At 40.0% G+C, this 14,883-nt stretch overlaps 1 protein-coding gene across 3 annotated transcripts in view; it reads left to right on the top strand.

The window, feature by feature from the left end:
- Positions 1–14,883, top strand: part of dennd2b (DENN domain containing 2B) — a 47,701-nt gene that overhangs the window by 14,694 nt on the left and 18,124 nt on the right. For all 3 annotated transcript variants that reach the window (XM_079339185.1, XM_079339186.1, XM_079339184.1), the window contains exons 3-8: positions 5,466–6,704; positions 8,025–8,170; positions 12,144–12,265; positions 13,646–13,861; positions 14,134–14,230; positions 14,403–14,447. In XM_079339185.1, coding sequence (XP_079195311.1) covers positions 5,466–6,704; positions 8,025–8,170; positions 12,144–12,265; positions 13,646–13,861; positions 14,134–14,230; positions 14,403–14,447 — 1,865 coding nt within the window. The remainder of the gene's footprint in view (positions 1–5,465; positions 6,705–8,024; positions 8,171–12,143; positions 12,266–13,645; positions 13,862–14,133; positions 14,231–14,402; positions 14,448–14,883) is intronic.

Raw genomic sequence — 14,883 nt, 5'->3', positions numbered from 1 at the left:
TATCTGATATCTAGACTGTTCATGCTCACAGTTTATCATTGGACTCTTTTTATCAAGCCATTAGTTTTTACCACAAACTCTTCTTAGGGAAAGGATGACTGGTGAGAAAACATTTAGTCTGATCTTGCTTGCGTAGTTAAACATGATCATTGCACGTCACAGCTGTGAAGGGAAGTCTTTGTTTACACCTTGTGATGGTCTTAAGGCTGATTTTAAGAAAGATTTCTGTTAGCAATGGTGCTGTATCTGTATTGTAATACATATTTAAGGCTGCACTTTTATGTGCTGATATGGAAGTGGTAAAGACACACTGCAATGTTGTTCACACTACGAAACCTAAAGTATATTTTGGCCACGGCTCTCTGTAATACTTATGGGATATATTAGGCATACTGGAAGTGGCAAACCACACACATGTCAAGCTTAATCTTAATACAATGATGTAGATAACTTCATTTACGTGTAAATTACCGTCCTTGTGGGCTCACAATACCTGAGAGTTAAAAGATTGTGAGGATGCTTTTATCAATATTGCAAAAAAAAAAAGGCATTCCCTGAAATCATGACATCATCACACATCAGGATACAGCAACATGGTGAACGGGCTTGTCCCTCTATTCGAAGAAGTTTGCCGCATCTCAAAGATCCCAATTAACCACAAAAGTAACCCTGAGAGGTTTTGTAGCAAGTTGAAACATGCTGACAGGGCACAAAGAGATGAGTTTAAAAATCCAAACAAGCACATTCAATGAATTCATTCCACTAAAACGTTGCAAATATAAAAAAACAAGTACCAGAGTTTTGCATGATTATATATGAACGTGCTGTTGAATGATCAAGTCCATATATGTTGAACAATAACACAAGTGCTGTTTATGTGTGCGATTGGCTCCCTCCCTCATGGTCAGAAACAGGAAGTGGCTTGTGGTGAGCGTGCCCTGAACGCCTGAGTGAGAGCCAGATGCCGGGTTGTGACAAACAGGCATGCGGCTCTTTGAACAGCACTGAAAGTGTGGCCAGGCCAGATAAAGCTGTCTAAACTAGGTATATTTTTACAGGCACTATTTAGACCACTGTAAATCCCCTCAAAGTCCCCCCCCCCCCAAAGAGACAAAATTACTGCAAATATTTTCATTTTGGATCAATCGAAGAATCCCTCGTCATCATTTTATTCTGAACTATAGGAGGCAATCTGAGATGAGTGAAGACTTACAACTCTGAAATCAGTTCAATTAGTTGGCTGATTTCACTTTTGCAGTAAGTTAATCTGCTGACCTGTAAACAGATCAAATTTAAGAGCAACATATTGATAAGATATTAGTGTGCAGACCAACGTCAGCAAATGACAAGATGTAAAGTAAACAAAAATGTAATAATCAAATGGTTTTATATTGCAATATAAACATTATATACAAAAGTGTGCATCTTAATAAAAATAATGTTTCAGTCATTGCCTGTATATGAATATGAACAGTGTGTCTCCATGTCCTCCTGTTGTACAAAGTGAAGCCAATATATCACTGAAAAAAATCACAAAGCACAACATGAAGCTAGTTTGACTCTCTCCTTCAGCATCATCATATGGCTTATTCACTTTCCACATACTGTAGGGAGAACATTTTCAAGTGTAGATTTAGCCTGGAACCCCTGTTCACAAAATATGAATCCATTAAAGGCCAGCAAACCAAAGAGCAAATATTGGAAGAATTATGATGAACACAATAAACTTGTCTCACATTGGCATAATAATTGCACTACTGTGTATTTTGGTCTTGTTACTACTAAAACATTTTCACTGATATTATACCTCAGGGACACTGCTCCTTCTCTCTTTCTACGTACGCCAGGCTTGTTGGCAGAAGTTAAGTTAGTACTCAGGATCCAAAACCATTTTAATTTGCCAAACACGCTCTAATTGTTCCCTTATGAACCAGTGCAACATGCCATGTGTTGGACAGCTGATTAATATGTTTATGTTGAAGTATTTTCTGCTTTTTGCCCGTTTGTCTTTTTGAAGACATGTTACCTGAGATTGGAGATGGACTGTTTTCAAGATGGAGTTCGATTTAATTGACATTTATAATCTCTATAAAAGTATTACTCTATTCATATACAGCTGAGGAAATAGAGCAGAAGAAGAACAGCAGCAGTGGGTAGAGGCTTATGTGAAGCTGATATGATACATCTAGAAAGCCTTAATGCAGAAACAAAAGGCTTTGATTATGATTTGGCTTAGGTTTTATTGGAGACAAATCCAGTAGTCTTTTGTTATTACTCATTGTATGAGGTTTTACAGCCTTGATAATAATATCCACACCACTGAAATGTGAATACCTCTCCTTTTTGTGCATAGGAGGTTTACAAATATTGATCTTGAACAAACTCACTGTCTTTTTTATGTGACTAATTATGTATATATTGAGAGCTGTAGCTCTTTCAGTTAATGATTAAAAGAACACACACACTGAACACATAAACTGCACTTTCATAAAAACACACTTGTTTACCATTACATAATGGTGTCATGTGAAATGAACCATTTATTGTCACCACAATTGCTTTATTTTTGAAGAAAAAAAGATAAGAAGAGCTAGAATTAATTTTTTTTTAATCATAATTTAAGTTGTTGAATTGAGACCAGAGTCTATCGATTTGATGCGTAAGACACTTTATTCTTGCCTGAAAAAAATTATAGGTACGTTAAGATAGTCCCTCCTTTTACTCTCCTTTTTTCCTTTACCCCGGAAGCATTGAAGTGGCGGTTTGAATTCTTTAAAAGTTAAGGAAAGGGGGGGTCAATGCTTCCTTCATAACTTCCTTTAGCATAGGAAACACTGGACAATGCTTTACGAACGGAGATGAGAAAGTGCTGCCCTACAATTCCGCAACTTTTAAAGCAACTCGCACTCACGAAAACTAATGATCTGTCGGAGGAGAAATGTGGAGACATTCTGCATTTGGTTTTATATTGATTTGAAACCCAGAGGTAAACTCTGAACGTGATGCTGATGTTGTAAAACCACGAAAGTGAAGTATCCTGGTATCTATAGCCTACCTTGTATTTTCATTCACACCTTGTGGTTATTTGGAGTATTTCACCGGTAAGAAGGCACAGGAGAAAGATTTTGAGATTAGCTTTTTTTAGTCTATTTTCTGAAAACTGTACCACGTCACTAACCTCCACCGGCATCGCATTATTACGCCTAGTGGAAATGCAGTCAGATTGTCAGAAAATCACGATTGCCTTTCCCAAAGTCCTTTATAAATTCTCTGAACCCCTTTCCTTAACCCCATGACGTTTCGAGGGGGTTAAGGTAAAGTGGGTCTTGACAGTAGATAGGCGGGACAGTCCTATTGCACACTATGTTTCAGCAGTCAAAATGACGTTACCTACACAATCAATGACCTGGATGCAATAAAATGCTTTCTAGCCAACAGTCAATGCTAGTCAGTTTACAACATCGAGACCCTGCTTCTTATAAACTAGGGCGTTGTATTTTATTTCTGTTTTAATCTGGGGAATTTATGGTCAGGGATATACAGTATAAGTTCAAATCTATCATTCTGATAAATCCGTATCAAAAGCCTTGTGCCCTTTAAATCTCCTTCAGAATACTAAAAACCAGCAGTAAAAGAAACCCTCCATACATAAGCCGTCTTTTCTAATGCTCATATTTCTTCAGGGAAAGTAAGATAAGAAGCATCCATCATCCATGCAGCTTGCAGGTTCCTAGCCGTTGTAAAAGTCTCCCCACCCTGGAGCTGGAGGAGTGAAACCAAGGAAGGGCAAAGAGGTGTGAAAGGAGATGTGTCCCAACCTGCACTGTTGGATCAGAGTCTGCAGGCCTCAGCTTCCTCCTCCCATAACGCTTGTTATTCTAACCATAACGCTGTGACATCAGATCTACCGATGCCTCACTTTCGCAAGACTTAGCCAGCCTCCAAGTCATGACACAGTTCCAGAGTAGGGAGGTATCAGGGAAAAGTGTGGAAAGGACGTGAGCACCGTGAGAGAGTGTGTGTTTGATGGTACAGTCAGCAGTGACCGTGAGACTTCTGTAGCTCCTATGTTACTTATCTGAAGGGATAAAAAGACCTGAGGACCAGAGGAGATTGGTGTGAACTTACAGGTAAGGCCGCGGTAATACATCTCATCTGCTTACTGTGTGAGGTCCACAATGAGTCTCCTCTCAAATTATTATGATCATGTGGAAAAATCCACAGTGGCATTTTAATGTAGTCTTTATTTCCTTTGGCCTTTATTTAAATCTCATGCTGCCAAAGACAGAATATTTTCCTGTGGCTTTTCCGAATAAGTGGATCAGGTTTTCATTCTGTCTTTGATCTTGGGAATGAATTCAGAGTCTTCAGCTGATTCTTCAGTTTTCTCTCATCTGTTCCACATTATGTTACTTTTCAAGCTCTAGATTTGTTGGCAGATTTTAAGATTTGCCAATCAGGTTCAATAATACAATACTTTAATGAAAATTAAACTGGTTAAAACAGTCCAATTAGATAGTGTGTGTTAAGATCAATGTTACACGATGAACAGCAGAAAGACTTCCAGCCATTTATTACACAATGATGAGTCCCACTTCTTTTTAAATGACTGAAAGTTTTGTCGCAGAGTTCTGAGTTTCCAAGATTTCTTCGACCCATCTCTTTCTTGTTCTGTTTTGTTTCTCAAGAAATTGCACTGTCATCAAAGTGTTTCCTTCTGAGTGAGATTCTGTTGGTGTTGGTACCTGACTGGAGTAGTTTAGACGAAAGAATTTAAGAGGGCTCGTGTGGAATGTAGCAAACTTGATGCTTCCGAGCACAACTCATGTTGGAGGGTAAGCAGCAAATCAGCTCAATGGTTGGTTACTTCGAAAAACAGGTCTCCAATCCAAACACAATCAATTCATAAATATATAAAAACAATTACCTTGCAAACAAGTGCTTGTATAAAGTTCACCAACGAGACTGCTATGGCACAGCATAAAACTAGTTTATTTGGATGGGTCAAGTAGCGGAAGGACGAGCAGGTAGAGTTTTCAGAACTTTGGATGAACATGAGAGAAGATGTTTGATATGGCTCATATATGTACATGCAGGTAAAGACTTGAGGTTGACACAGGTGACAGAAGCGTGACACTGTTACTGAACTGAAATCATATTAGCCTCATTTAACAAGAAAAGAAAAGTTTGAAAGACTTTTTGTTCCAGGTTGTGAACATGTTTGATTTGTAATTTGCTGATCATTGCTGATTTGCTGTAAGGTTGGGCATATTCATGTGGGGTTTGATGGGGAAGAGCCAGCCTTTAATGGTAGGAACTGCAGTCTTGAACATATCCGCTTTAGCTTCATTATTTAAATCCAAAGGTTGCCACTTAATTTACACAATCCTTTAGGCTTAGATATGTCCTTATTTTTTAAAAGAAACTGCGTACATTTTTATTCATACTATTCTGTCTTGTTTCAGGTGCCAGTCCACATCTCCAGGTCCTGTTCTCTCTGTCAGTCAGGGGCAGAGCCAGCAGCCTCTCCTCAGCGATAGTGAGACCTCTGGAAAGCAGAGTAGGTACGTCAGGACTGACGGCCGGTTCCTGGTACGTGCTGGTTGGAGCAGCAAGACCTCCAGCCTGTGCAGCGGTGCATCCCTCACAGGCGACACCAACTCCCAAGGCCGTCTCACCAAGTCAAAGAGCATCAGCTGCCTGGATAACAGGCTCTCTATCTATAAGCCCCCCACTCAAACCAAGACCAGTCAGGAGAGTCAGAAGGAGGGACAGGGGGATATTTCTCCAGGGGATGGACTGAATGGTCGGCCCCTGAGTTGGAGCACGCTCTCACTGGGGCCTTCCTCGAACCAAAGTCACAAACGTTCTCTCTCTCTCACACGCTCGTTAGCAGGTGTTCCCCCTACTGCAATCCGCAAGAAGATCTCAGAATGGGAGTGCAGAAGAGTAGATCTGCCTAGGATGAGTCTGTGTCTGGATAAAAGAGGAGGAGAGCGTGTCGGGGGCAGTGAAGGATGCCCCAGCCTGCTCTCTTCCCCCTGCAGTGAGAAAACATTTGACTTTAAGGGAGTTCGCAGGATGAGCACGGCTTTCTCTGAATGTTCCTACACAGAGACGGAAGAGGAGGAAGGAGTTTCAGACAAAGGTCGCTTTCAAAAAAGGATAGCCAAGTCAGAGTCCTCGGGGACATTTGTGCGATCCCTCTCTACCCGGAAGGAGACTTCAGCAGTCCTCAACAGGATACAAAAGATAGAACAAGCTTTGAAGGAGAACCCTAGCCCGTCCCCTCCCCGTTTTCTCAATAACTGTTATGCTCCAGACAAGACAAGACAGAAGTCTTTTATTATAGGTGATGATTTGGACAGCACTTGCGGCAGTAAGCGCAGCAGCATTTGCTCAGTTGCCACTGAACCAGATACAGCCTTGGTACCTGATAAGCTCTCCAAACTCAGGCAAAGGTTTAGCGTTAGCTCAGCCAGGTCTGAGAGCCCAGAACCCCCCAGTCAGCCAGTCAACCCCTTGCCGAAACCCAAACGCACTTTTGAGTACGACGCCAAACGGGATCAGAAGGGCCTGTTGTCAGCGAATGGACTACCTCCAAACAGAGCCTCTGAGTCTCCCCCTCCTCTTCCATCCACTCCTGCACCCAGCATGACACGAACAAAGAGTGAAGGGAGCGCACCAGTGAAGATCCAGGAAAAGTGAGTCACAATGTGCTTCTGCTTGTAGAGTTTGGATTTGTTTTTTTTATGTTAGAAGTGCCACAGATATTTCATTGCATAGGAGTTGTGTTCCACCTGTTAGCTGAACAGATTTTGCAGATTTTTGTTTTTAGGAAAAACAAAAAAAAAAATTGAAGAAAAAAATCCCACAAACATTATAGAGCAACAATTAGGTGTCAGCAGATAAAATCATTGGAAACACAAAGAAGACATTTGAATTGTTGCATCAAAGTGGTTTTCATTTAAGATTTTTAAAAACTTGTTTGTTTTGGTGATTTGATGAGCAACTGAATCAGGTGTCTGGCTGTGGAGAAGTGAATTGTACATGTTGGTTATCCTAACGTCTTCAAAATTCACATTTTTACAGGAAGGTTCATGGTATTAAATCTGACTTTCTTGTCTCGCTAGCTTTTTTTGTTTTATTCAACTGGAATGATGCCATCATTGTTATTTCGTAACTGCTTACAGGTCATCATGAGAGCCATTCATACAAAGAAGCTCTATTGAAATGTGTGATTTTGAAATGTTTGGAAATTAAAATCCCCAATAATCAGTTTATTTAAAAAAAACCCCAGATCTATCTATCTAACCCTATCCTGTAGAGAACGGGGAAATCCAGCACGAGTTCAATGTGTCCCCCTGTTTATTGAATGTGAGCTGAGTCTTGTTTTCATTTAAACACATAGTTCTCAGTATCAGACGTCCTCAGTGTGTAGATTCTGTCAGGGTGGGGCCTCTTCAGATTGTCGCTGTGCATAGATGGGGATGAAATCCTAAAATGTTCATTGCTTGGACTCTGTGTTTAACATTCCTGTGGCCCGAGCAGTTTCAGACCAAGTTTAAAAGCCACAAGTTGTTGGTGGTGCAACACGACCATACAGTAGATCCCAGCACTAGTGTGGCTGCAGCTTTCACATGATGTGCAAAGAACACTAGGCAATCGTAAGATATCTGCATGTTTACTTGTGACTTTTCTTGTGACTCGAGCACATGTTGATGCAGCCGTTTCTTTTTTTCTTCTTCTGTATTTTATTAGTGGCTTGTGATTCAAGATTTTTGAGGAAATAAGTCGACGCTTGAAGTTGGGTTTTTTTTAGCCACCTGTTCATCTGTTGTTGTTGGCAAGTGGAGAAGAAGTAAAACCAGCCATCTGGACCTTTTTTTTTTTTTTTTTATACCATCTGGACTGTTTCTGTTATCTGTGTACTTCTTTTGAGGTAGACGCTGATTCTTACCGACTCTTCCTGCTTGTAAATGTTGTGTTTGCTGATATGCAATGTCTCCTCCATCTCTTTTCAGAGAGTCTTGCGAGTCAGAGGATGCTACCAGTCTGCCATCTTCATATCCGTCCTCTCCTACAGAGAATGGCACTCTGACCGCAGACGCACGGAGCCGACCCAATTCAAAAAGCACTTTAGAGGAGAATGCCTATGAGGACATAGTAGGTAAGTGCAGTGGTTTGATGGCAAGACCTTATTTTCATTGGCATCTTGAGTATGAAATATCTACTGAGTTTCTTGATCTTTAATGACAGATTAATTCATATATTTATATGTAATAATGCACACTTGGACTTTTGAAGAAATTATGTATGCTATTTTATGGGCTAAACAAATAACCTTCTAATCAAGCTAATAATCAAGTCATTAGTCATGAATGTTAACAGCAACAAGGCCTTAATATTGATAGTTGCTTTGCACCATAAAGGATTGTTGTAATCTTCAAGGAGTGCGTCCTGAGATCTTTTCAAAATGTAAGTAAGTAAATAAAACTTTATTTATGAAGCACTTTTAAAACACTCAGTTACAAGTGCTTCACAAATCAAATAAATCAAATAATTAGATCAGTAGAACACATTAAAAATATATAATATTACATGCTAATCTTAGAAAGTCCTCTATATTTAATATTATATTCCTGCTGCATTAGACCTTTCAATCAAAATATATAAATATGTGTTACATTTTTACACAGATCCCTTCGTGGATTGTAAATGCACATATTTTATGGTTATGTGGAATGCAACAATGATTTTAGAAGACATTTGTGAGATGAGTGAAATCCTCATGCAGCATGGCTTGATATTAAAAGACAGTAAGGATAGTTCCTCCTTCTGAACCTGCTTCATGTAAAGGAGTGGAGTGGATAAAGACTCAGCATGGGCGAATACAATTAGAATGAGTCATGAAAACATGTGGTTATATAGTGGAGCCCAATGACCAATCTTTTGTCAAATAAAAAAAAAATATCATGCTTTTCTTGTTGCTTAATTATGATTGTGGAGCAGCATCCTTTCACATTACAAACCCTTTTAACAACACCCTGTGTGTCTCACTGTAAACTGTCGAAGCTGAACATGTTGAGAGCCAAATTCCTTTCCACTAGCAAATGACCCCAGGCCCTCTGCACAGTCCAGTTGCTGGTTCCCTCAGTGCAAAGTTAACACGGTAGAAAAGTGTGTCAGTATGAGTCTCATGAAAAAGCTTGCATTTCAGATGCACTGAAAACGTTCTTTTACTTTCTGACATATTTTTCATTAAAGATGTATAGTCATTTCCAAATAGGTCCTGATAAACGCTATAACATTCCACACGAGATCAGTGTCGGGATCATCAGCTTTTTTTTTTTTTTCTCTACCGAGGATGTGCAATAACGTGAAGGAGGGTACCAGAGCTTGCCTGATTTTCATGTGAGCTGTCACAAAGCTCCTATTGTTCTTCCAGCGCTGTCTGTGTTCAGTTTGCTTTTTAAAAACAGACTTTTGCCAAACTGTGTTTGTTCCTGACAAAGATACTGACCCTAGAGACTAACCCTAAGTTTGAGATTCCTCCCGCTATTTCAAACAGTCTTCCTAATGGAGAGGAGCAGCGGTTTACAGGTTAAGTGGTCTGTGTGAGAACAGCCAAAGTAATAAATGAACCATGTTTTGGTTCCTCTTAGCCTCTATTTTAAAAAGAAATTCATTCAGGGAACCAGGAGTGCATGCATGTTTTCTAAACTTCACCTGGTTATCTTTGCTTCCTTTATGAGCCTTATTCAGACTATCACTTAAAGTGTTCGTGTTTTTGTCAACTATGCATCATGTCAGATATTTAACCTTAAGTGCAAGTCATGTGCCACCTGTGCTACAGTGTCAAAACAATTGCATGATAGATTGTTAAGAGACTGTTTTAAGTGCCAATGAGTGATCTGTTTACAGGCAGATGAGTCACACCCCGTCCTGCAGTGAAGCTGTCTGCATTATAGAGGCCTGATCTTGTTCAAACTCACTTGCTGACCTAGTTTGCCTCACTCTGCTGCTCTGGGAATTGTGTGTGCATAAGCTTGGTTTGTTAAGTTACACTTAAAGAGTCATTCAGACATGAGCTAGCACAGTTGAACTTTTTATTATTATATTTTTGACCGCTACTCTGTAATGGCCAATACTCAAGTTTGTGTATCATGAGACAAATGTTCTTACAAAACTGTAACCTATTTTTCATCCCATTTATATTTCCATTTACGACTGACTGGGTGAGTGGGGCCACTTTACTGTAGCTCGTCCACTTTAAAGGGTAATCTGAAACTGACATTGTGGGTCTTGTTTGTTCTGTGCCTCACCCTGCCCACAGAGTCCATTGTGTTCACAGAAATGCACAATCACAGTGTGCAGCTGAGGTGTGTCCACTCCCTGCATAATACTGTGTGTCTGGGGGTGTGTTAGCAACAGTTCTGGATGTTTGTAATCAGAGGAGTAGATTAGTACCCTCCAGTCCATAGGCGACAATACAGACATATCATTTTCCCAGCAGGCTCTCATTACAGTATTGCTTCAGTTTAATGGAGTTGCAGCACAACGTGGGGTCAGACTAAGGCCTGTTATTGGGCTTCTTAGCTTTAATGATGCACAGAAAATCCACTCCAGTCGGCTAATTTACTGTGAGATACAACCCAGCTCTGTTAACGTCCCAGACAGTGTTCACTATTATGTGCATAGGTATTTACCCCTAACTGGTTTCATATTGTCTAAATATAAATAACTAGATCGAGCTTTCCAAACACAGGAACATCTTAGATGTTTTTAAAACACACAGTCATTGTTTGGGAGGCTGAGTTCATCGTTTTCTTTCCAGTAATAAACTCAGGAAGAAGAAACACAGCTACCAAATAGACTTCTGGTTCTTTCCTCTTTCTGCTGGAAGATAACACTGCTTTTCTTTCCTTTCAAAGTTCCCCACATGCACTTCAGACGCCATCTGGCTCTGTTTTTATTCTTCGCCGTGGTTTCTCCACTTTCTCACAACCTTTTTCAGACCCTGCCAGAAAGCTATTCTCAGAGTGCATGTCTGAATAGACATGGACTGTGGTGTTACACAAGTTTTTTCTTTATTGAAGTTGGCGTCCTGCCAGGTGACATCAGCGAGAGCTGTGAGCGGCTCTAAAATGTTTCTTTCCTTTTTTTTTTTGCTATCATGTTTTGACTGAAGTCATCTATAACAAAGGGGAAGTTAAGTATGCTCCCATTGAAACTTTTGGAGATACTGTACTCTGAACACTTTATTTCAAATCCATTATTTTCAGTTCCAATAAAAGTTTAAGTACGGAACTTTCCCAAACCAATACCTAAATATATGTATATCCACAAATACCCTCAGCTACCGCAGGATTACAAGCATAAAGATGATAGTTAAAAAAGCAATGATTCTGAAAAACAAAAACAAAAAACAAGACAAATTCATTGTATGTGAAAATGTACTTGGCAATAAAACCCGATTCTGATTGATATATATATATATATATATATATTAGTTTTTCTCAAGAATTAAGACATATACGTGCAAAGGTTAGTTATTCTGCAGTATTTTGGTTTATTGCATTTTATTTTTTTGCCAACTCATTTAAATTGTTTCTGTTAAAAAACAGGATATGAATACAACAGTAAATTCAAAAATAATGACAAACACATAGGGTAAGGTAGTTTCATGAAACAGATAATTCAGACCTCTTTAAACAGTTTCCGTTATCTGAACACTATATGTTTATCCTCTGAATCTTAGAAGATGGACCTCCTGAACTCTCACAGCAGACACTGGCATGCCTGGGCAGTGACTCATCGTCACTGATGTGTCCAGAAGTTTCAGCTCGGTCTATTGGGGCCTGTGGGGCCCACAGCCAACAGTAACTGAAAAGACTTTAGACTTTTAGAAAAGACTTGAGCCAGCTGGTGGTGACCTAGGACCTACCTATCATGACTCATCTCTATTCAGACTTACCATAGGGAGGCCCTGTTCTGACCCTTGACACCCTTTGCTACCCTTATTGACCCCTTCTGACCCCACTTTCTCAACTGTCTCCTGTCAAAAATACGTTTTGCATAGCTTCTAGCTTTACTGCTGACATTATGTTTGAGCTGAACTGAAAACTATCATCGTCCCACAGAGAAGGAGAACCCGTATGAGGATGTGGACCTGAAGCGGCGGAGTTTAGGTCGGAAGTCTTGTCTGTCTGAGAGCAGTAGATCTTGGACCGCCATCGACACAAAGCTGAACTCGCCACCTCAGGTAAGTCAAAAGCCTGTATGGATCAACAGCACTGATGTGTTTTCACCTCGTAATCATAACACGTTTTCCTTTGAATTGAATCCCTTTACTTAGTGTCAGTGCTGAATCCTTCCCTGTTTAAGAATCCCTGTCTTCACTGTAAGCAGAGCAGGAAACAGTTTAATATGTTAAAGATCTGGTGATTCTCTACAGGAAGGTCTTCCTGCAGATTTGGCATCCTCACTTCAACATAGACGCACTTTTCTCCTTGTAGAAAGGTCAGACACCGAAAGACAACTGCAAGCTTGTTTGAACCCTCCAGGAAATACTTCTATACAAGATACTTTGTCAGAAATACAAAATAGGAGAAACTAATGCATATGTTTACAGTGCAGCCACACAAATTCAATGGGTGTCACAAAGATATCTGTCAGTAATTGGTATTTTTTTGTCATCAGAGCATCTGAAATACATTTTAATGTCACACAAAAGTGTCCGTATAAAACATGGCACAGTTAAATTTGCTGTTTGTATGAGGGGCCTGTCACCTGGCAGCTGTTGCCTTTTCCTTACTCCCCACAACGTTTAACTATCAGCTGATAAAATGCATTTGAGAACCATGTCTTGTGCTGCACATGCAATTTTGATGATTTATTGTCTTTGCTTAAAGATGCTGAAAGACGGCAAACATCAAACAATCAATCCTTTTATGTTTGTTTACATCATTATAGCGACGATTTAAACTTGATCAGATTCAGAAAGGCACTTTCAAGTCAATCGATGATAGAGAGCCAGAGAAAAAGACGGCTCTCTAACTGCATTGGTATTCTAAAAACGTTTCGAGCACAACAGCTCTTCATCGTTATAAAGTATGTAAACTCCCTAAAGCCTCTAAATGTCCTTTATGTGGTGTACTACGAACAGTCAGAGATACTGAAATAAAGGTCGGTAAGTGGTCGCCCCTTCCACTTAAAAAAATCAAACCCTCTGTATAAACAGGTTTGATATCATGAACACTCAACCACTGAAGGCAAATACTGCGTTAACGATTGTTAAAATCCTCGTAATTATAATCTGGTGGGTTTTTTAAAATAAATATCTCTCAAGAAGATGTCCAAATGAGTTAACAAGGAGTTAACAATAAAGAAAGACCCTTGTATTTGCAAAACCCTGTGTTGTTTATAACTGGTCATTTAGTCAGTATTCCAAGAAAAAAATAATGTCTATCTGCAGGCAATTGTTTGTCCACAAATAAATAAATAGAATAGACAGTAGGGATGCAGTTTGGTTCTCTGCTGAGTCCAAAACAATGTATCTCTGATTTGACAAGGACGCTGCCAAAGGGAGTGATTCTGAATATTTTGCACACAACCTATCCCATTCTATTCTCTCTCTGACTAGTTGCCATCCAAACCCAGCAGCCAGTCACTCCGCCTCTCTGGTGCGAGTGAGAGGAAGAGCCACCGGATGTCACAGTTTTCTAAACGCCACAGCCACAATGAAATGCTGCTTCTCCCCCAAGTGGGTGTATCGCCTTCAACATGCGGCCTGCTGGACGATAGCCTCCGGAGCACCAGTGATACCCTGGCCTCACACAGGCACTGGAGGATCCCCAAGGTACACACGAGTAGATCCTATACAAACACCTGGACTAAGCCCCTTCAGAGCTCCGACTATATTCTCCTTCCTATCAGATAAGCTTAGAATTCTGTAAGGAACAAGTCAGAGCAGAAGTTGCCTCAAACTTTTTCAGTTGTGTATTTCAGCACTCATTAAGTGTAGCACAGTGTGACATTTATCCAGGTTCACCCCCCTTTTCTATACTTGAGATCAAAAGAAACAAGCCTAAGAATCTCCAGCAGAGCATTTTCTCCTTCCTTTATTTACAGCTGGTCCAGAGGATTAACTCCATATACTGCACTAAACGTGGGAAGAAGAGACTCAAGAAGCTGTCCATGTCCAATGTTGAGACTGCTTCGCTGAGGGGTAAGAGCTCTCTGTATTCCCTTTATCCACAGGCAAGATAAGAGGGTAAATATTTGTGTCTAAACCACCCACACAGAGTTCTTTCTGTGTCCCTCTCATGACATAAACACGTTTGTGAAAAAGAACGACGACCTTTAGAAAACCCTCTTGTCTGTCTCATGTCTGCCTCTAGATGACAACAGTGAGAGTGAGAGCGACTCTGACGACAGGTTCAAAGGTGAGTGACCTCCACGTTCATTCGCAAGAGTTAGGTGCAACACATGTCAGTTACTGAACTTTGTTTTTCTCTGTGTTTATGACACGTTTTCTCTTTTTTAATGTTTGGCTTTTTTGTGCTCCTGACATGTAACTGAGGTTAACAGGAAGGTCACATACCATCATTGATCATGTTCATACAGTGGTTGGTTATACTGTATTCTCTGACATTATGCTCAAGGTGGGAAGCTCAAAACGGTTGTGAATGGTATACTGCTGTACTCCTGTGTAATAATCATATTACTCTTGTGAATTCTTCCAGAATGATCAGAAACTAAAAGACAATAGATATTGAAAAGCCTGAGGGAATTCTTTACATATTTCATTAGAAAAACATATATAGGATAAACAACAGCCTACTGTTGGACAAACACTTCAGTCAATATTCAGCCACTTCC

This window comes from Symphodus melops, assembly GCF_947650265.1.
Source record: "Symphodus melops genome assembly, chromosome: 3".
In the NCBI taxonomy this organism is placed as follows: Eukaryota; Metazoa; Chordata; class Actinopteri; order Labriformes; family Labridae; genus Symphodus; species Symphodus melops.
Note: the sequence above shows the minus strand (reverse complement) of the source record. Positions and strands in the feature narration are given on the sequence as shown.